Below are 20752 nucleotides of genomic sequence, written 5' to 3' on the forward strand. Positions count from 1 at the left end.
AAATGGGTGATAGGTTAAGGTTTGAGCGCATTTAAGAGATCAATTTGAAGATAGTTGAAACCAACCTTATATATGCATTTATGGAGAGATGGCACCAAAGATGGCATGTGGTGTGTTTACTTCACCTTCTGATTATGGGTGATTTCTACACTTAGCCTCTAAGTATAAATGAAGAAGGAGGAAATAAACTTGTGGATGAACAATTGGGAGTGACTTATGTTAGGAAACATGGCATCCATGAAAGGAAGGAGAGAAAACTAAGAAACTCTTTCTATTGATGAAAATGGAATATTACAAAATGAGAAAAGTTCCCTCTAATGGGGTGGTTACAAGTTATTTATACTATTCTCTACTAGGACTAATATGCTACTAATCTATATCTCTAATAGTCCCCCTCAAGTTGAAAGGTGTTCAAAACACTTCCAACTTGAAATGAGAAAATACAAGGAAAGATGCCGGAAATACATTGGCCAAGAACATAGCAACAATCAAATGCTTACTCCAACAAGAGAAAACCACAACTCAAGGTGTAACCACTTACTTCTTAAATTAAACTAGGTATTTATTCAATTGTTCAATAGGTTTTGAATAGGAACCAGGAAGAACAAACCTGATGAACATCTCCAACAAAATGTGACAAGAACATAAGTGCCTCTGTCAAGTTATCTGTAATTAAGGGAGGAAAGTAAGTAATAAATTCAAGGACCTATCTTCAAATAAAACAAGCAAATTAAGAATTTAATTCGTAAATGCTTACATTTTAATTCAGATGAAGCATCGGCGTTAGCTAATTTTAATTGCATTGTATAATTGTATATTGCTCCAGTAACGCATCTATGCTTATGTCCATAAGAATCATGACAGTCTCCTATAAGAATTGCAAGAAACATTGAATTAATTTGTGAAGTGCATGGCCACATTAAGAAATCTAAGGCTTTATTTGCCAAGGTCAATTTTTTAGCTTATAGTTTATAAGCTCATATGACAAAAATAGACCTGTTTGGTGACAATGTTTTCTCAAAAGCTTAGTGTTTTTATAATAATTTATAACATTTTTTTATAAGTCACTTCAAGTAGCATATGAACTTATAGCTTATCATTTCTTCTCTCAATTTTACCCTGATTATTTTTAATATATTAGATTAATATTTACTCTTTGGTCCGAGTTTGAACTCATGACCTCCAAGTCCTTATCCCTTAGCTCAAACGAGTTGATCTACCCAACCCCCTTGTTATTTTAACATGCCATTTCATATTTATCGGCTAATTCAAGCACTAGTTTTACCAAACACTACAAATTCAATTCACTAGCTTATCCGTTATCAGGAACTTTTTACCAAACAAAGACTAAATATGAAATAATGTTATTGGCATTAGAATTGAATTACTTACTGCAATATTGATAGTTACATTTGAAATCTGGTGTATCAATATAATGTAAAGGACTACTCCAACAATAATGGTAATTATGGCGAATCTCATCAGGCCAAGAGCAAACTGAAGCAAGATCACCTTCAGCAGAATCCGGAAGTAATTGCTTGACTGCAAATAGAGCATCTTCACTAAGATACTCCTAAAATTAGGGTTTGAATTTAGAATCAAATGATAAAGTAGGTGAAGAGTAGTGTAGTGAATAGGGGTTAGGGTTACCTGTGAAATTTTACAAATTGCATAGTGACCATCTTTTCCCCAAGCCAGAACATTTGGCAACGCCGGTGATAGCAGCAACGGAACTAAGAGCGTGATCATATTGAGTGTGTTCCAAACCATTTTAGAAATTTTGTGGGAAAATATCCTAAAGTTTCATTCTTCAAATTTACAAAATTATTGATTGATGATTTCTCTCAATCACACTCTCGCTTCAAGTATGTAGTTAGTAGTTTCTTTTTTTAGGTAAAGTATGTAGTAGTTTGTTCAGGGATTTTGCGTATATCTAATATTTTGTAGTCTAAATTTATTGTTTTTACTCTTGAATGATTAAATTGATTAACTTTTTTTTTCCTAATTTTCTTGGACAATCCTATTTGAGAAATGTTGAACAAGAACTAATTTGATTGAATAGTAAAATTGGTTTTCAAAATGGTAAACGTTTGTAAAAAGAAGACCTGAAATTCTATGAATTAGCAAATGTATCCTTGTTATTGAAATTGTAGTTCTTCATTCAAAATAGTTTATTTATTAACTTCTTTGCTTATAGACCATAATGTAATTTGTTAAATATAAACACACGTTTTCACGTGAATCACACATCAATGTCACATCGCATGCTATATTGCGTATAAAATATACAAGACAACTCGTTAGCAAGACTCTTAACATATTTGGAATAGAGAAATGATACCTATTTTTCTTTGTGACTTGAAAGTTGTCACACAAATGATTGTTCAAATAACACACCTCTTTAGAATATTACAATCGATTTTATCGCGGAATCTACATGAATAGTAAACCGTCCAATTGACAAGTGAACTTATGAGTTTGGTTCTTGAGTGATTATTTGAAGTAGAACATGCATGAGCAGCGAGGTTGAGTTTTTAGGCAGCATGATTCACAAAGGGTTGTACGTGATGGAGACCAACAAAAGTGGCTGCACATAGTGGATATTATCACAACTAAAACTTTTTTTGCATTTTTGTGCCAAATCACAATTAGTATATTCCTTCGACATCAAAACTAGCTCTTACATGCAAATTCCACTATTCAAGGAGAATAACGTGTATGACAAATTTATGAAGTGTTTTTATACAAGAACTTGTTCTTAACCATTAAAAATAATTGTGGGCTAACATGTACAAACGTGAAAACTTCTAAAACTCATTTTTAGTTTTGAAAGAATTGTTACCATTTGAGTTGTTATTACACATACAAACGCTCATCAAAAGCAAGTACCTTGCTAGTATTTTTGTTTAATTTTCCTCAAAAAAATCAATCAAAAAACAATTCTTCTTCAGCTTTAAAAAGTTACATACATACAGTGCAAATTACAAGGCAAAACTTTTTGCTAATATTCATTGTGATTGCCGGGAAGGATAAATGCAGTAAATGTAAGCAATGCTGCTCACCATCTATGTTGAAAAGATTGAACAAACTCAACCAGCGCTCACAACCATGAAGTTAAAACAACAAATGTAAGCAATGCTGCTCACCATCCTGCTTCTAGGATTAAGATGCACTCTGCACACAAAAAACATTACCTTTTCACAGTTAGGTCTTATTGTTGTCGTCCTATTACATTAAGAAGCGAAGAACAAATAACCAAACACAGTTAATAAGACCTGTCTGTAACCTGTGTTTCAAAGGATAATGTGTTGAGGATAATAAACAGAAAGGTAACTAGAAATCTACATCAAGCATTTCGTGCAAAAAGTTTGATGACAAAAAAAGTATATATAATAGTAAATTGAAAAGATGAGCAGGAAGGAAGTATAAGGTTCTGTTTAGAGGGAGTGATTTTTGTCTTTATTTCTTACATTCATTTTTAATTACACAAGTTTGTTTTCATTTCACCTCCTGTTTCCAATAGTTTGTATAAAAAATTGTGAAATCAACTTTCCTATTATTTTCACGATTTCCTATACAAAAAAGAAAATGCAGTGAAAACAGAATGATATTTTTAATTAAATGTGAAAATAGAACATGTTTTCTCAAACTAAACCTTAAAAAAGAATATACTTGCCAGTTGCTGACTTGCTGCTACTTTAATTCAACAATTGAGCATGAAACAAAGGAATTTTCAAAGAAAATTAATAGATCGATTTTTTACAAAAAAAAATAATAATACATTGTGCGATGATATTGCGACAAATAAATACTCAATAGTCATCGTATTCAGATAATAAGTAAAATCACCAAAGATAGTTACATTCACTACATTCTCTAAAGCAATCACGTATCGAGTACTGGATTAGAATTATAAGCACAAGGTGATAACTTTAATGCGAAGGAAAATATGACCAGTGAGATAAAAGTTAGGGCTTGCAAACCTCGTCAATAGTTTTCCATAATTTTTCTGAAGAGTTCTTTTGGTGCTGCAAATGCAAAACGAAGTCAAAGAAGCAATATAAGATGTTATAACTATTCAATCAAATAAATTACAAACCACGGAAACAAGGACAACGAAATCAGGGCCAAAAAGTCCATGGAACATAGTCTATTAAATTTTTTACTGTCAGTTTACCTGGCAATCCAGTATAATGCTCATATTGTCGATATGCTTGTCCAATAAACATCTCCAGTCCTGTTACAATAGTAGCTCCAGATTCTTCTGCTTCTTTCAACAGTCTAGTCATTTTTGGCGTGTAGACAGCATCAAAAACCAGAGAGTAAAATTTCAATGCATGCTACAAAAAACAGAAGTGATTAGTTCCCTGAAGGTCAACTTGCTCTCGTCCCTTAGTAAGATAGTCTGTGCCTTAATAAAAACAATATTTGACAGTAACATCCATCTACAATAGAAACGCCACGGGCCAAACATAAATACGTGGTAGAAGTGCTTTTGTTTGGGTCACCGCTCCACTTCCACTTAAAGAATGAGTATTTTGATGGCCAAGTTTTTGGCATTTTGTTCAAGTAAAATTCAACTATACCAAATAAATACACAATCATGGAGAGCATAAATATTTCAAACCAAAAGGTCTAAGTCACAAACATGGCTTAAGGCCTTAAGCGGCATTAAAAATCATATACTATAATGATTCCCAACCAAAATTCTGTTAAGGAAATTGGAATAAACATATAATTTAATCTGTAAGCACGACCACTATAAAATATTTTTACATATGCATCCAATTGCATCTCATTTGTGAAGATATTCTAGGAACCAACCTAACAAGGTGGCATCATGATGTGATTTTATTGGAACCAACATAGCATATTGTGATATTAATTTTTTTTCAAAACAAAATTATGTTTCATTTGAATAGAAATCCAATCTTCACTAGAAAAATCAAGGTAGATGTGATGCTCATTAACATATCAAACTCAAAAGTTCCAATAACAGTAATAGCACAAGGCCCTAATTGGTTTAGTACAGCCATATAAGTAGCATACCTTTGAAATAGGTGTTTCATCAACTTTTGGTTGCATTCCGATTGAAGTTGTGTTTGCTAGAATCATACCATCCTCTGGATGGTAATTATCTAAATCATTGAGGGTAAGAGCATCTCCACCGATTACATCAGCAAGTTCTCTGGCACGATCTATATATAAACAATACACATAGTGCATCAACAAATATGTTTGACAAGGGGAGAGAAATCAATTGCCAAAATTGTTTGTAAGAAAAGCTATATGGTGAATGCAACGCTGATTGAAGCAGCAAGCAACACACAATATTGTGCAAAACTTGTGTAAATATTTTGAATCCATGTGACAGTGAACTGAATAAACAAATGTACTAACATGAGTTTGGAATACAAAATATTGTAAATGCATAAACCTTTTCTTATTTAAGAGAGGAATGTTAATAAGCAAAAGGATAGTAATGCATACAGGGGAAAGCATAAGATGAAACATGACAATAATATCTACAGAATGCAAGTTGATATCTAGAGACACGAGAAGAAATAGAACCTAAGAAAGCATCTCATGAAGATAACTACCATCCATTTAATCAATTAAAAGAATTCATCTTATCATCAGCTATCTCCAATATATGGTGTTTTGAACAAGATCCTGGAATAGCCTTTTGCAATTCAACTTTTTTTAACTCTAGGCGGGAAAATACTTATCATGAAGCTTACCATAGGTGCGGTTTGCAATCACAATCCTTGCTCCTTTCTCTTTTGCACCATAAGCAAGTGCCTTCCCAGCACCACCGGCCCCAATAACAACAAACAGCTTACCAGCTAATGGTGAAACAGCTGTGCCACTATCAATATGTTTACCTGCCAAGAAACAATTGATATACACAACAACATCTCAGGAGACGAGTTACCTACAACAGTAAGTATAAATTTTCAGCCGCTAGATACAACAACTACCTCGTAGCCCATCCTCAATAGCAGAAATAGCACCAACATAATCTGTATTATAGCCAATCAACTTCCCATCCGTTGGTCTTCTTACAACGCAGTTTACAGCTCCTATTGACTGCGTAACCAATTCGAAGAATTATGAAAGAAAATAAAAACTCTTCTCAATACAGATCCAACATTATTGAACATACATTGTAACATAATGTAAATTAATAACCAAATACCTTAGCCACTGGATCAACCTCGTCACAACACTTAAGGGCTGCCTCCTTGTGAGGAATGGTAACGCTGAAATACATTATTAAAGATCAAACTCTAGTGGTGTGAGAGATTTAACTATAACACAAAACAAAAACGATTGAACTGGAATGATGTACTAGAGATCTGAACGATGAAAAAGGAGATAATATGCAACAAAAGAAAGAAAGGTAAGAGTTTAAAAGGATAATAGGATGATATTCATAAAAGCGGGAAGAAAAAAATAGAGCTCCTTGGGCATTTAAGCAAGGGTTTGATTGTATTAGATCAATCAAATACACGATTACATAACCGCTTAATGTTTCTGTTACACCTTTAGGGCCCAGATCCCTTGATTTCAAAAGACTGAATTTACAAAAGCTTCATGAACTCTTATCCTTGTAATTGTTTTAGTTAAAAATACACAAAATAAATTATAGCGATATTATATATATATATATATATATATATATGGGTTAGGATCAAATGACACCATGGTGTCAAAATTAGTTTGACACCAAATCTCATCCATTCATTTCATTTAATCCAAAGGTTTAAAACTATCACCAAATTAATTAACATACATCAAATACTCTCTATCACCTAATTAAGAAACATATCTATCATTAATTCATAATCAAACAATACCTTCTTGTTTTTGGTAGATTCAAACCCTTTTTATTTTCCCCTAATTTTTTTCTTTTGGCCATAAACACATAACTCAAACTTTATAATTTTTATAAAATCATGATAAATCTTAATTCAATTAAACATGAGACACAACGAGTCCTCTAAAAAAAATTAGACCTATGAGTGACAAAATAATCTAATTAGCATGAACAATTCAAGAATCATTTGTCGAGTTTGTTATTTTTTTTTTAATACAATTTAATTAATTATTAAGAAAAATGAGTATATGAGATAAAGACAAAGAAATATCATTGATGGTGATGATGACTCAAACAACCATAGGTATATGAGTTTAACCATTCATTTTATAAAAAAGTTTGAGTATGATAATAGAAATCTGGGAAAATTTATAAATTTGGGGAAATAAAAAAGAGGAACAAATAAATTTGGGGAAATAAAAATGGAATGTTTGATTATAAATTAATGATGATAGATATGCTTCTTAATTAGGTGATAGAGAGTATGTGGTGTATATTAATTAATTTGGTGATAGTTTTAAACCTTTTGATTAAATGAAATGAATGGATGAGATTTGATGTCAAACTAATTTTGACACCATGGTGTCATTTGATCCTAACCCTATATATATATATATATATAACTGTTAGGAGTTAGAATAGGGAGAGTTAGTAAGTTAGTTGATTATTTGCTTGTTTTTCCTTTTAAGTTAGTTGCTTGTGATCCTTTGTCTGTTTCTCTTGTATAGGAAGTCTACAAATAAAGACTCCCATTCCCTTAGAAATCATCAATGGCATATCTTTTTTTTTTTTTTTAAACTCGGATCTTTGGTATATCTTAGTCTTGAATTATGATTGGTCGGTGTAGGAGAGCTTTGCTCTCTTTTTATTTCCTATTTTTTAATAAAAGTGTTTTTCCCTTGGAATCCAATTCTTGGGTTCCCAACAATAACTGAGTGCATAACAAATGTATTATAAAACATGTATACCAACTACAGTCGATGCCAAGCAGGAAATATTAAAGATTCAATAACCTTAAAAAGTTATGTTTGTAAGCTAACATGAAACAAGCCTTAGAAATTGCAGATTTCAAATCAAACTAACCATAAAATTACTAGGAAAAAAAAGGCCTAGCAAGATTATATATTCTTTTGGAATTACCTCGACAGCACTTCCTATGTTTTGAAATATTGTGAAGTAGCAAGTATCCTAAACACTTATTAGACCAACATTTCAATAACCCAACCAACAAATGGATATGCAGTATATTATAGCTTACTATCCACACATACCTCATTAGCAAACCCAAATAAGATTTGTAGCATAGCATGCAATGAGAATTTAGCATGTATTACCATAATACCATTTATCATAACATAACCATACAACACATGCAAGAAATGCCAAAAATTAGAATACATAATTCAAACAATCTTAATAAGGAGTTCGAACCTGAATCCCACAAAATCTGTTGATGAGTAAGTCCTTAAAAAATTGGCAAGATCATCCACCAATAAAAATACAAAAACTCCATCAAAACCAATTGTCTTGAAGGCTTCATTGAACAATATGGGTGATTTACTGTGACTGACAGGCTTTCCAACAATCCCATATACTTTTGTATCAGGTCCAATTTGTCTGAAATTGTATAAATGCAACAGATCCTTAAGTGTAGGTTGACCTGGAGCTGAAACTACCCCTGACTCGAGCGTACCAAAAGTAAGATACCCACCAAATTTCGCACAAAGTATACGTGAAATTAATCCCCTGTCGCCCATAACAAGTCCAATGAATGGAACCTGAAATTTCCAACAATTGTTATGTTAAAATTATTTTTTGTCACAAAACAACCCTTAATGCAGTAATTGTAAATTTAAGCATTACCAGACAAATATAATCGGCTATTGTAATGCTGTTTGAAAGGTCATGTATATGAGACTTGAAATTGGCAACATAATATTTTAAGCATTAATATATGAGACATTCATACAATCCAATCATGTAACGGCGAAGTACATCATGAGTTCACCCTAGCACCATCGGCATATTGCTTTAACTGGTACAGGCAAAAAGTTGATTAAAATTTGCATTTGCTTGCATTGGTCCCTTTATCTTCATCTATACGCATATCAATAACAATTATTTTGACCCTCTTCCTCAACTTAGTTGTCTATCAATCAGAAAGAAATTAAGTTCCTGACCAACCTTGAAGTACTTTTACCATTATGATCATGCAATATTTTGAACACACAAATGTATAAGGTCCACAGTGCACCATAACATATAAGGGAGAATGTGTATGCGATCAACATTTTATTAAAAATTTCCAATATCAAACATACGTGTCTTACTTGAGAATGCACCATAATTTCAAACATCCGCGCCACATCCGTGATCTCAACGGCAGTCGTTGCAATCTTTACTATGTCTGCCCCAGTTGCTTGTATTCTTGCTACAAGGTTGCCAAGATCCTCAACTGACGGAGTTTGCTGATAATTGTGAGATGAAACAATGACCTTGGTTTTATTGTATGTCTTCCCGCGTATAGAGTCGTAGAACTGGTGAGCAACCTTTGGAGATATGGCAGGAACAGGAAATGTTGCACTAAGTTTAGAATTCAGTCATCAGATAGCAAATAATATGAGGACAGTATCCAGCTTTATCAAATGACAGCTAAAACTTTTTAAACAGTGATAATCGTTAACTATTGAGTCCGCAACCTTTAATTTCTAGATAAGTTAAAGGCATTCAACCAGCAGACAAGTTCCTAAAGAAATGCTCAATGCCAAATCAGAAAATCCTACTAGCACGATGCAAAGATTGAAATGTTACCATAAATCGTGACAAAATAACAAAAAGGCATATTTGGATGTATATATTTTAGCACATCACGACTATCATATCAACAGAACCGAGTAAGCTTATAAAGGGTGATGTTAATAAAACACTTATATTAACAATGAAGATGTTATTTGATTGAAAAATAAACAAACCTTAAGTTCAATGTCAATGTAATCAGCTTCCAATTCCATGGCTAACCGTAATGCATCCAAGCGTTGATTTTCATCACCTTCATACATACCACCTTCCCATTTGGGCCTAAAAGAATGTAAAACATTTTGATCATCATTCAATTCAATTCAAATTATCATTCATGCATGTCACATGACATGAATTAATCAACAAAAAAGCATAAGAACAAACAAAATGAAACCTGTAAGTGAACAAGAAGGGCAAAGAATGATGCTGCTGCATGAAAGTATTAAGATCTTGAGAGGGGTTGAAAGTTTTTAGAGAATCTAATCGAATTTCGACAAGGTCAGCTCCATTAAGTTTAGCTTTTTGTATATCAGCTATCATTTTTTGGATTGTTTCGCCCATTATAGGGACGCAGATTAACGTTGCATTCATCCTCGTAACTTGACTAAAAAATAAAAGAGACAATTGGATATTATTAATTAAGTTAAGAGAATTGAATTGAAATGAAGCATATGATATGATATAAAGAAAAATGAAAATGAGTTAGTTAGTTACAATGGCGGAGCCAGCGAAAAAATTTTGGGATGGCTGTTCATTAAATATCGAATAGTTCCAGGATCACATTCTAAATAATTCTCAATGTCATCCGGGTTAACTCTATTAACCTTTGAAGGACGACACTCATTTTCTCCAATTCTTAGATTTTTACAAACTTGTTTAGGTTCGAATGAAGAAATTAAAACTTCTTCATTTCTTTTAATATCATTTCCCTTCCTCTTGAAAAATGAATCGATTTCTCGACTCTTCACCTTTACTTTTCTATTGCAAATAAACAAATTTATCAAAATGATGTGAGAATAGTGTTAAGACTCATAATGAAACAATTCTACAGTTGATAATGCTCCTGTTAATGTCTAATGAGAAACAAAACACCAGCAACATACACATACGTAAAAAATTGTCATAAACATCTATCAACATCAACAATTTTGATACACATCAATGGAATCCTGATCCTTTTTCGTTACTGCTATGATATAATTAAAAAAAGTACATACTAAACTTTCCATAAATAAAAGGAAATCGAAAGGAATCATTATCCTGATGGCATGCTTGCTACAAGAACATAATATTTAGAACAAATGAAGACAAATTTCCATTCCTAAAAATTATGAAATGAACACATAGCTCCCTCAATAAATTTGAAGTGACATCCTTTGAATACATGCTGCCACAATGTTTTCAAGTCTTCAATATATTTTAGGGTTATGGAAAAATTGAAATTGAAAACCAAATCAAAAATCAAATTCATTAACAAACAAAAGAAAATCGAAGCAGTGTTGTTACTAAACAGATGAAGGAATCAGAGATACACTTACAATTTTTTTAACAGTTTTAGGGTTTGTGGAGAGATTGAAACATGAAAAATCAGAGTCAGAGATTGATACAGAGAGAGGATATGGAGGCTTTGAGTACGACGGAGATTTCACCGGTCGCGGCCTGATTGCGGGTGGGTGAGAGTGAGAGATGTGGAACTGAACTTGCGAGGGAGAAGAGGAGAAAAAAGCGCTTCTTTCTAGTTCTGGAGAAAAGAGGACTGAGTGCGGGAGAGAGAGCAGTGACATGTTTTGTAATATTAAAATTAACTCAAGGGTATTATAGTAATTTCACAGAATCACTGGTTACACAAATATTCAAGAGAGATGCTGTTTAGACATATAATAGGGCTGAAAAACACATGTAAAAGACGAAAATGTCTCTGCGGCAGTTAACTGCCGACGAAAAAAAAAAAAAAAACCATTTACTCGTGTGGCACAGCCTTATATAATGTAGGAACAGCAATTCTCAATATTCAATCCGAACCAAATCTGCGGGTGGTAGTATAATTTTAAATTGTTTTTTTGTTGAATTTAAGAAAATTGTGATAAGCTATTTTAATAAATTCACCAAAACGGTGAGAAGATAAGCTCAAATTAAACAAACATAAACACTAACATGAGAATGAGCATAAAAAAACAAGGATCTGAAGATTAAGTTTAAGAGAATGAAAGAGACGATTAGTTAAATTAGATATATGAAACGAACGCAAGAAGAAATATTCAAATTGAAAAAAACGAACCTTTTCGAATTTGATTGAGTCGGAGAGATCGAAACCTTGAAAAAATGAAAGACGAACAGATAGATCTTCGTGCGTAAAAACGATGGTGGCAAGCAAAGCTTCAAATATAACACTCTTTTTTTTTCCTCGGTATATTATATGTATAGAGATATTTAATTTATCGGTTATTCAATCTTTTTTGAGAGGTGAAATATAAAAAATAAAAATAAAAATTCTTTTATTTAATACGAGATTGAAGAGTAAAGAGATAATTCTAAAAAAAAAAACATATTTAAGTTAATAGTTTAATTTAAGTTCCTTCAAAAAAAATTAAGTTAATAGTTAAAAGTTTTTAAAGAAATAATTATTAAGTTTCATAAAAAAGTTGTTGATATGAGCTCGTTTGAATCCCCTTATTTCAAAGGTAGTTTATGAAAAAACAGTTTATGAAGATACGATTTTTGTTAGTGGGAGTTTATAAAATAAAAGCTTATTTATTTACATAAGCTATTTTTCATAAACTAAATAAATAAAAATAGCTTATCAGGTATAATTTTTTGGATTGTTTCGCCCATTATAGGGACGCAGATTAACGTTGCATTCATCCTCGTAACTTGACAAAAAAATAAAAGAGACAATTGGATATTATTAATTAAGTTAAGAGAATTGAATTGAAATGAAGCATATGATATGATATAAAGAAAAATGAAAATGAGTTAGTTAGTTACCGGTGGTAGGTGCTGGCTGCTTTGCACTGTATGTAATGTTTGTGTTAAGAATACGAGAGTTCAAAGAAATGAAAGAGTGGTTGGATTGCGACTTGCTTTGTGATGATGGGGGTTGGTGAGTGGGACCAAATTCAACGGATGTGGATTTAGTCAGGTGATTATGAACCATTCGATGCATCTAACTAACTATTTAGATCTTTTTTAATATAATAATATGAGGAAGATTTTTCACTTCTCACCTCCCAACACTGAAGAAAACCTGATCAGAAACCAGGAACGCCGTGAAGGTGCGAGAGTGAGTGAGATCGGATGCGGCGGGAGCGAAGAGTGTTTGTTTTCATCAAAAAAAAAAATTGTTTACATTTTTCATCAAATTTTGTTTAAATTTTTTGTCTTACAAAAATAAACAATGATCTCATACTCATTTCATTCAAGTTGATATAATACATCTTAGTGTATAAATTTAAAATCGTTAAAAACAAATTCATAACATTCAAAAAACATATCAAAAAAAAAAAATATCGAGAAATGTTCCAAATTTTTATCCCTTCAAAAAACGTTTATGTTAATAACCTAAAGCGGAAGTATCTATACATATAAATATAACTATATTCAAGATACGTAATCATTATGTCTTCAACGTTAACAACAGTTAAAATCACTTCATCTGCATTTTTATAACTTTTAAACACATTTTATATTTAAAAGTTTTTTTAGTCATAACAGTCAAGTCATTTTAAAAGGTCTAATCGTATTTTAAAAGTCGCGTCTTTTTAATCATTTCAGATAAAATTTCGACAGGGAGGTTACTTTGAAGTACCTCATTTGATTCCGAAAGGACAATCTTAAGTGTTTTATTTTTTATTACTTTTACTTTAACTTTACATCTTTTATTTTATTTATTAGCATTTTATTTCATTTTAATCATTTTTTCTATGTTTTTTAAAAGTCATTTTCGTTCTTTTTAATATTTAATTAATAGTCTTTGTTTTTAAAACTTTTTGCCCAAATATCTTTAGTGTCTTGGTGTCCAAGTAGCATAGGAACCCTTTGAAAGGGTTTTTTGTCCAATCCAATCACTAATCTTAACCTAATTTTGTCACTATAAGTAGACTGTCCAATCATTGGGAAAAGGGGGTCTGAAAATTCACTGTAGCCGCGTCAGAATCAGAGTCAAATCAGTTCCTCAATCAATACAAACACTTTCCCATTTCTCTCTCATTCCAAATACAGATCAAATACCAAAAATCACACAAATATGAACATCACCAAGAACACTCATGAATATTCATGAACATTCATCCTCATAACTTTTTTCCAGAAATCAACATAAACACCACAAATAGGGTTGGGAATAGGCCAGGCTGGCCTACAAGGGCCTACGACCTGGCCTGTTTTGGCCTGGTCTGGATTGTTTAATAGATAGGCCTAGGCTTTTTAGGAAGCCTGTTTAGTTAAATAGGCAAAGCTTAGGCTTCAAAAAAAGATTGTTAAGCCTAATAGGCCGGTCTAATAATACTTATTTATTAAAAATATTTTTTTTATATTAAAACCCTTAATAGGCTTTGTTGTTATATGCTTTTATGTAGGCTTTAATTTAGTTGAAATTTACTTGTAGTTAAGTAGGCTTTAAGACATGTTTAACCTATTTAGTAGTCCAAATGAACTATTTGATGGCGCCAAGCCTAGAAAAACGGTCTATGATAGGCCATAGGCCACCAGACTCAGGCCTATCAAAGCCTGGCCTGGCCTATTCCCACCCCTAAACACAAATCCACAAATCCAACTCAAATCAACACATAACACAAACAAATCGAACCCGAATGAACCTAAAACCAAACCATTCAAAGTTTCAACAACCTTCATTAACATAAACAGAGTCGAAACCGAACTTGAAGAGAAGAAGAACGAATCTGTTCCTCATATCAACAACAACTCGGATCGAGCAAGATCAAGGAGAGGTAAACGAATTGAACCGGAACTAAAGAAAAGCGAACCGAATCAGATCTAAAGGAAGGCGAACCGGACCGGATTAGTGAAGTAAACAAGGTAGTTGTTCTTATCTTTCTTCGAACCTTTTTTGTAGATCTAGTTGAACTTAGAGAGAGAAGTATGTGAGGTTTTTGTGTGTTTTTCTTTATTTAATTTGCTTTTATATGCTCTATTTTCTGTTTGATCCTATGCCTGTTGTTCTTTGGCCTTATCGTGCGCTTGCGAAGTTAGTCCGTCAGATCTACGATCTGATCAAAGATCTGACGGTCACTGTGCTTCCTGAGTTGTTTTTTCTATTTTGTGCTGTTTTCTTAACCGTTGGATCTTTGATTCGATCCAGTGGCTGTGATGAGATCTTGGGATTTAGATCTGGACCTCTGGATTCATCCAACGGTCCAGATTGTATCCTGCTGAGCCAATTTCTTCCTTGTTGTTCTTTATTATTTTAAATACTTTTTTACACTATTTTTGGTATTTTATGCTTCTAAACAATTCTAAAAAATATTTCTCAATCATTCTCATTTTATGTCTTTTTCTAATTTCTTGCCTATTATTTGCTCACATGTCTATTTTAATTTTTGCTCATTCATCACAATATTTTTTATGCATACTAACGGTTTAATCTTTGTCTTGAATCATAGCATGCACATTTAACTTTCTCATCATTTTATTTTGTCATTAACTTAATGTGTATAAATAGGGGATTGATGTAAATTTATTTCTTGCATTTTATTTTGGCATAAAGGCCTTAGAGTTGTATTTAGGAGTTGATGTAATAATGTAGGTAACATAAGCACCGACACTTGCACCGACACTACCACAATTTATTTACCGCTTTCCGCTCGTTACGTTCGTTTACCGTTAGTTTAGAAAAAAAAACCTTTTTATTTAAAAAAAAAAAACCAAAATATGTCAAATTCAAAAAATCATTTTCTTAACAACATTTTCTCTTTATTTTCTTAATCAAATTCTCAATCAATCTTAATTCAACTTCAACCATTTTTAAACTTTAAAATCAATCAACCTCACTTGTTTTCTTTATCTCATGCCTTGAGGCCTCTTTCTCTTCTTAAAACTCATTTTCAAAAATCTTAAAATCAACCTAACCCACCAAAGAAATTTTTGAGGGAAACTACGTCGGTTTTGATCCCTTTCCCAAAAGGGTACGTAGGCAAGGGACTTGTCCTTCCAAATCAATAAAAAATACCAAAAACATACTTTTTCTCCCTCCATTCTTTCACTTAGACATTAGGCAATAATTTTTCAAATGAACAAGTAACTTAGCACAAGATAATTTAGGTAAGCGGTTACTTCGGAGTACCGAAGTCGTTTAGGGTTGTCGCGCCATTTTTCGGAGGTCAAGGCCATTTGACTGGCGTTTGACTCGCTTTTTATCTCACGACTGAACAAATTTCTTTTAAGGGGAGAAAGTTCCAAACAACCCATTTTGAAGAGATTCAGGGTTCGGGGGTTGGTTATATTTAGGGATGGTGTTAGCACCCTAAATATTCGTAGTACTCTACGAGAACCTCTTGATTTTATTTAACTTTTTGTGCTTAAACTTGCTTGCTTTTAAAGAGATGAAAATAGAATAAATGATGAGTTGAAAAGGAAAAGAAAATTGATTTTAATTGAAGTGAAAAAAGAAAATTGTTTTTTAGTTGAAAGTTGAAAAGAAAAAAAGAAAATTGTTTTTTAATTGAAGAGAAAAAAGAAAAATGTTTTTTAGTTGATTTGGAAGGACAAGGTCCTCTGCCTACGTACCCGTGAGGGATCAAAACCTCGTAGTTCGGGGTAGAAATTGACGTTTGATTTGTTGAGTGTTTTTTTATTAGTTTTGAAAAAGGTTTTGAAATAAAAAGCCAAGTGGCAAATGAGAATTGATTTGTGTTTTTTAGATTGAAAGAAATTGACTTGAAGTTGAATTAGAATTGATTTGAAATTTGATTAAGAAAAATAAAATAAAAAGACGGTCACTTGATTTAAGATCAAGGTTTATTTTGAAAAGTTCTTTTTATGAATTGGAGGAAGAAGCAACAAACCAACGCTTAACCACCATCCGGTAGAAGCCAATCATCAACAGAGCCTTAAAAGGCACAACGCTTAACCATCAAGAGTTCTCAATAACTCAAGACAGAAGCACAACGACGCTTAACCATTCATGACAGAAGCTTATCAACATAGCTTAACCATCATGAACAGAAACACAAGACAAGAAGAGTAAAGATATCCAAAATCAATGATGATATCCAAAAGAAAAAGAAGTGCAAGGAAGGGCCAAAGTCTACAATGGAATGAGGTCATATGTTGAACAAACTTCACACCAAAGATACCATGAAGCAACAAGACCAAGGTTCCAAAGATAAAAAAGAGATGCCCTCCAATGCCGAGCCGAGACAAGAAAAACCAAATGCAACCTGTATGCTACAGGGCATGTCAACAACAACAACAAAAACAAGGAGCCAATAGAGATGCATAGCCATGTGATGTGTCTTCAAACCATAAAAAACAAATCCATGTTGATGCATTCAAACCATAGGCCAAAACCAATGCCTCTAATAATGAAGCTAAAACAAATCCAAAAATAGTCTTCAATTGTCACAGTAGTAGGCAAACTTGAAGCAAACTATAGGCCAAATGAAAAGCTTCAGAAAGCAAACCACTCCAAACAATGATCCAGGACAGAAAGACATATTTCAGTAGCAGATATGTACACAACCAGCAGCAAGCATAACCAAAACATTGCTAGGTAGATGTGAGGATGCAATTGTCCAAATAGCAAAACCAGAAAGCCACAAACAAATCTTTCTCATATGTCAATCAATTCCACTAAGTAGCACAATACCAATCTGACACAGTGAATCATATGCAGGGCAGTGATCTTGAGTGGAACTTCAACATACAGAATCCTCAAATCTTGTAGAGTTGTTATCCAAATTGCTAAATGATACATTAATGTACTCCACAAATCCAATAGAATTCTTATAAGGAATATCAACATTGAAGCTGTGATGTATTCCATATAAGAAATGCTAAAAAGGTAAAGAAATTCTTCTGCAATTACAATAACAAAAGAAGGAAGCTCCCTTAACAAAACCATCAACACTAGCAGCAAGGGTGACTCTTACCAAGCATATTGCAAGCATTCAAATCATATCCAATCAACAACTTAGAACAACAATCAACAATGTGCTCTAGAATTGTATAGAATCAGAATATCATGGAATTATAACAAGACTACTAACAAGTGTTTCCAAGGAAGAATGAACCAGAAGCAAAATCTTTGACGTGCACTGCACCAACACCACGCACAAACGAGTCTGAGACTGAATAACATAGTGCAAACTCCTCACATTCACGTATGAATAATCAATCACATTTGATGAGGAGAAGCCACCGAATATCGCACAAGAATTGTGCCTAACAATCAGCAACCGCACACAATCTCAACGAAAACCGCAGTCGACAATGTCGAAGTCGAAAACCAAATGAATGCAGAGAAGCTTCATGTATGAACGCACTAACATTGAAGAAAACCCATACTTGCTGCCAAAAATTCATCTCATCTTCAAAGAAAACTTATCACAAACACCTTGAGAGCACAATTTGTCATCAAAATTTGGGAAAGAAATCAACCTCCCTCAGTTCAGATACGAATCCGTCAATTGTCAAAGTGAATCAGAAAATTAATTTTTATTAAGGAATTGAAAACGCAAAAACAAGTTGGAATCGTATTTGACTTGTGGAACCCTAAGATTTGGGGAAAATAGACACAAATAGAATATTTGTGGTTGAATGGAACCGCAAAACCAACTGTAACAAGAACCGATCAATAAGAACGAAATGAAGAAATCGTTCAAACAACATACAGATACAAGCGAAAAAGGTTCGAGATCAGATCAAAGACGATCGGTTCGAAAATCGAAACCAAAAAATCAGAACAAAATGGAAAGAAAAAAATCAGCGAAGAGATAAGAAATGGAATCAGAATCGAATAGATGGAATTAATAGAAGAAACAATATGAACAATTTCACTAACTAAGAAGAATTTAGGTTTCTCGAGAAAGTGAAGGAAAATAACGGAAAATTGAAGTACGAAGAAAATGAAGCGATAAAGGAAACTGGAAAATAAAACTGAAATTGAATGTCAATTTTGAGATTGTAACAGAATCAAAAATGAAATGGTAGAGGAGAAATTGTCTCGAGAAAGTAAAGGAAGAAAAATAACAATGAAAGAAAAGGAATTGAGAAAGCAACGAACCATGAGAAAATTGAATTTTCTCTAGAAAATGCAGCGGAAAAAATCCTTCAAGGTGGATACCAGATTAGCTCTGATACCATGTTAGAAAACATGGCATCCATGAAAGGAAGGAGAGAAAACTAAGAAACTCTTTCTATTGATGAAAATTGAATATTACAAAATGAGAAAAGTTCCCTCTAATGGGGTGGTTACAAGTTATTTATACTACTCTCTACTAGGACTAATATGCTACTAATCTATATCTCTAATAACTTATTATGAGGCTACGGAAGAATATGAGAACCAGGGGTGGCTATTATACTCAAGAATGGTGGCATGGTTTGTTTGACAAGTATCGTTAGACTGACAAGCTTGATTGTGCTCTTAGGACATACATGTTGCTGTTTGTAGCGTGTAGCAAACTTGCAAGAATCTATGAGGAGCAACAATAAATAAATGACAGCAGTGAAAGCAAATAAAAGACACAAGTGAACATTGATATTTTAACGTGGAAAACCCCTCAATGTAAGGGTAAAAACCACGAGTCATCCATACCAATGAAACAACACCACTATAATCAAATATGGATATAAGAGAGTCTCAAAAGTGATGCGCAAATAGTGCCAACAACTAGCCGGAACAACAAAGCAACAAAGCTTATAAATGAGAACAAAAAAGATGAAAATACCCAAAAGTACTGCTTCAGTGCGAGACAACTTTCTCTCATCTCAGACCTGGTTTCGACGATCCGAACGGTGAAAAGGTAAAACCAGATGTTGCGAACCTGCTCTCCAAAATCATTCAGATCCATTGGGATTGACTTTCTCTCTTCTCTTCTCTCATTTTGGTGGCTACTTTTCTCACAAAAACACTATCTCCTTAATCCTAATATGACATCTCTACTAGACTTTCCACCCGTGCTGCCGCACGAGTCATATACATTGTAGATGTAGTAGACAAAAACAAATCTTAATGCATATCAAAGAGAATGAAATATGTGGTCCAAATATATGCAGATGTTGGAATTCGAACCTCATACACCACACTTATTCACCTGAAAAATATTAATTTTTATCAATCGTGTGTAACTTCATTCTTTTGTTAAAATTATATGTCAACGTTATATTATTGGTATGTTACTTCATCTTTTTTTTTTTTGACAAAATGTTACTTCATTCTTTTGTAAAAATTATATGTTAATGTTATATTATGTACCAAAAAATAGCTCATTCTTAACCTCAACATGTAAAATGTTTTATTTAAATAATTTTCCTTTTATCGAATATTTGGCCTTTACCATAAATGATACCCTTTAACTGTTTGTTGAAATGTTTCTTCCACCTGTTTATATAGATTGCAAAATTCTGGTGCATTTTGTGGTAAATATTTAACAAAGAGAGTTCAGTTCTAATTTGGATGAAAAGTGTAATATTAACAAAAAAAAATATTGCTATAATCTTTCAAAACCCTTATATTCCAATAGGGCGATTTGTTTTGTTGAAGAAATAGGGCGATTTGTTTTGAAGAAATAGGGGAGATAAAGCGATGCCGATTTGCTTTGTTCATGAAAATAGGAGATTAGGTGTGAGCATTAGGGTTTAAACAGTAAAATTATGCAATAGGGTTTAGGTTAAAATTAGGGCTTACGGGTTAACTTTAATATATAAGAAGATTAGGTGAGAGCATTAGGGTTGTTCATGAAAATAGGAGATTAGGTGTGAGCATTAGGGTTAAAACAGTAAAATTATGCAATAGGGTTTAGGTTAAAATTAGGGCTTACATGTTAACTTTAATATATAAGAAGATTAGGTGAGAGCATTAGGGTTGTTCATGAAAATAGGAGATTAGGTGTGAGC

At 32.8% G+C, this 20752-nt stretch overlaps 2 protein-coding genes across 9 annotated transcripts; both read right to left on the bottom strand.

Moving 5' to 3' along the window:
- Positions 1-249: 249 nt before the first annotated feature.
- Positions 250-2074, bottom strand: LOC120580720 (endonuclease 4). 2 transcript variants are annotated; one of them, XM_039834846.1, is made up of 4 exons: positions 1651-2074; positions 1393-1562; positions 758-868; positions 250-666 (listed from the first exon to the last, which is right to left on the bottom strand). In XM_039834846.1, exons 1-4 carry the CDS (start codon positions 1701-1703, stop codon positions 575-577), a joined length of 426 nt encoding a protein of 141 aa, XP_039690780.1. In that variant the 5' UTR covers positions 1704-2074; the 3' UTR covers positions 250-574. The 2 variants fall into 2 exon arrangements, with proteins under 2 accessions (XP_039690780.1, XP_039690777.1); XM_039834843.1 differs by having other exon boundaries at positions 1393-1573; positions 1651-2070.
- Positions 2075-2805: 731 nt separating this feature from the next.
- LOC112419533 (bifunctional 3-dehydroquinate dehydratase/shikimate dehydrogenase, chloroplastic) lies at positions 2806-12848 on the bottom strand. 7 transcript variants are annotated; one of them, XM_039834831.1, is made up of 13 exons: positions 11958-12096; positions 11218-11373; positions 10074-10283; positions 9853-9958; positions 9202-9429; positions 8312-8658; positions 6200-6263; positions 5982-6090; positions 5742-5885; positions 5050-5198; positions 4178-4340; positions 3984-4028; positions 2806-3174 (listed from the first exon to the last, which is right to left on the bottom strand). In XM_039834831.1, the coding sequence occupies exons 3-12, from the start codon at positions 10268-10270 to the stop codon at positions 3988-3990; spliced, it is 1548 nt and encodes a 515-aa protein (XP_039690765.1). In that variant the 5' UTR covers positions 10271-10283; positions 11218-11373; positions 11958-12096; the 3' UTR covers positions 2806-3174; positions 3984-3987. The 7 variants fall into 7 exon arrangements, with proteins under 7 accessions (XP_039690765.1, XP_039690768.1, XP_039690767.1 ...); XM_039834834.1 differs by lacking the exons at positions 11218-11373; positions 11958-12096 and adding an exon at positions 12665-12848; XM_039834833.1 differs by lacking the exon at positions 11958-12096 and having other exon boundaries at positions 10074-10278; positions 11218-11461.
- Between the last annotated feature and the right edge of the window lie 7904 nt (positions 12849-20752).

Source organism: Medicago truncatula, chromosome 1 (genome assembly GCF_003473485.1).
Source record: "Medicago truncatula cultivar Jemalong A17 chromosome 1, MtrunA17r5.0-ANR, whole genome shotgun sequence".
NCBI lineage: Eukaryota > Viridiplantae > Streptophyta > Magnoliopsida > Fabales > Fabaceae > Medicago > Medicago truncatula.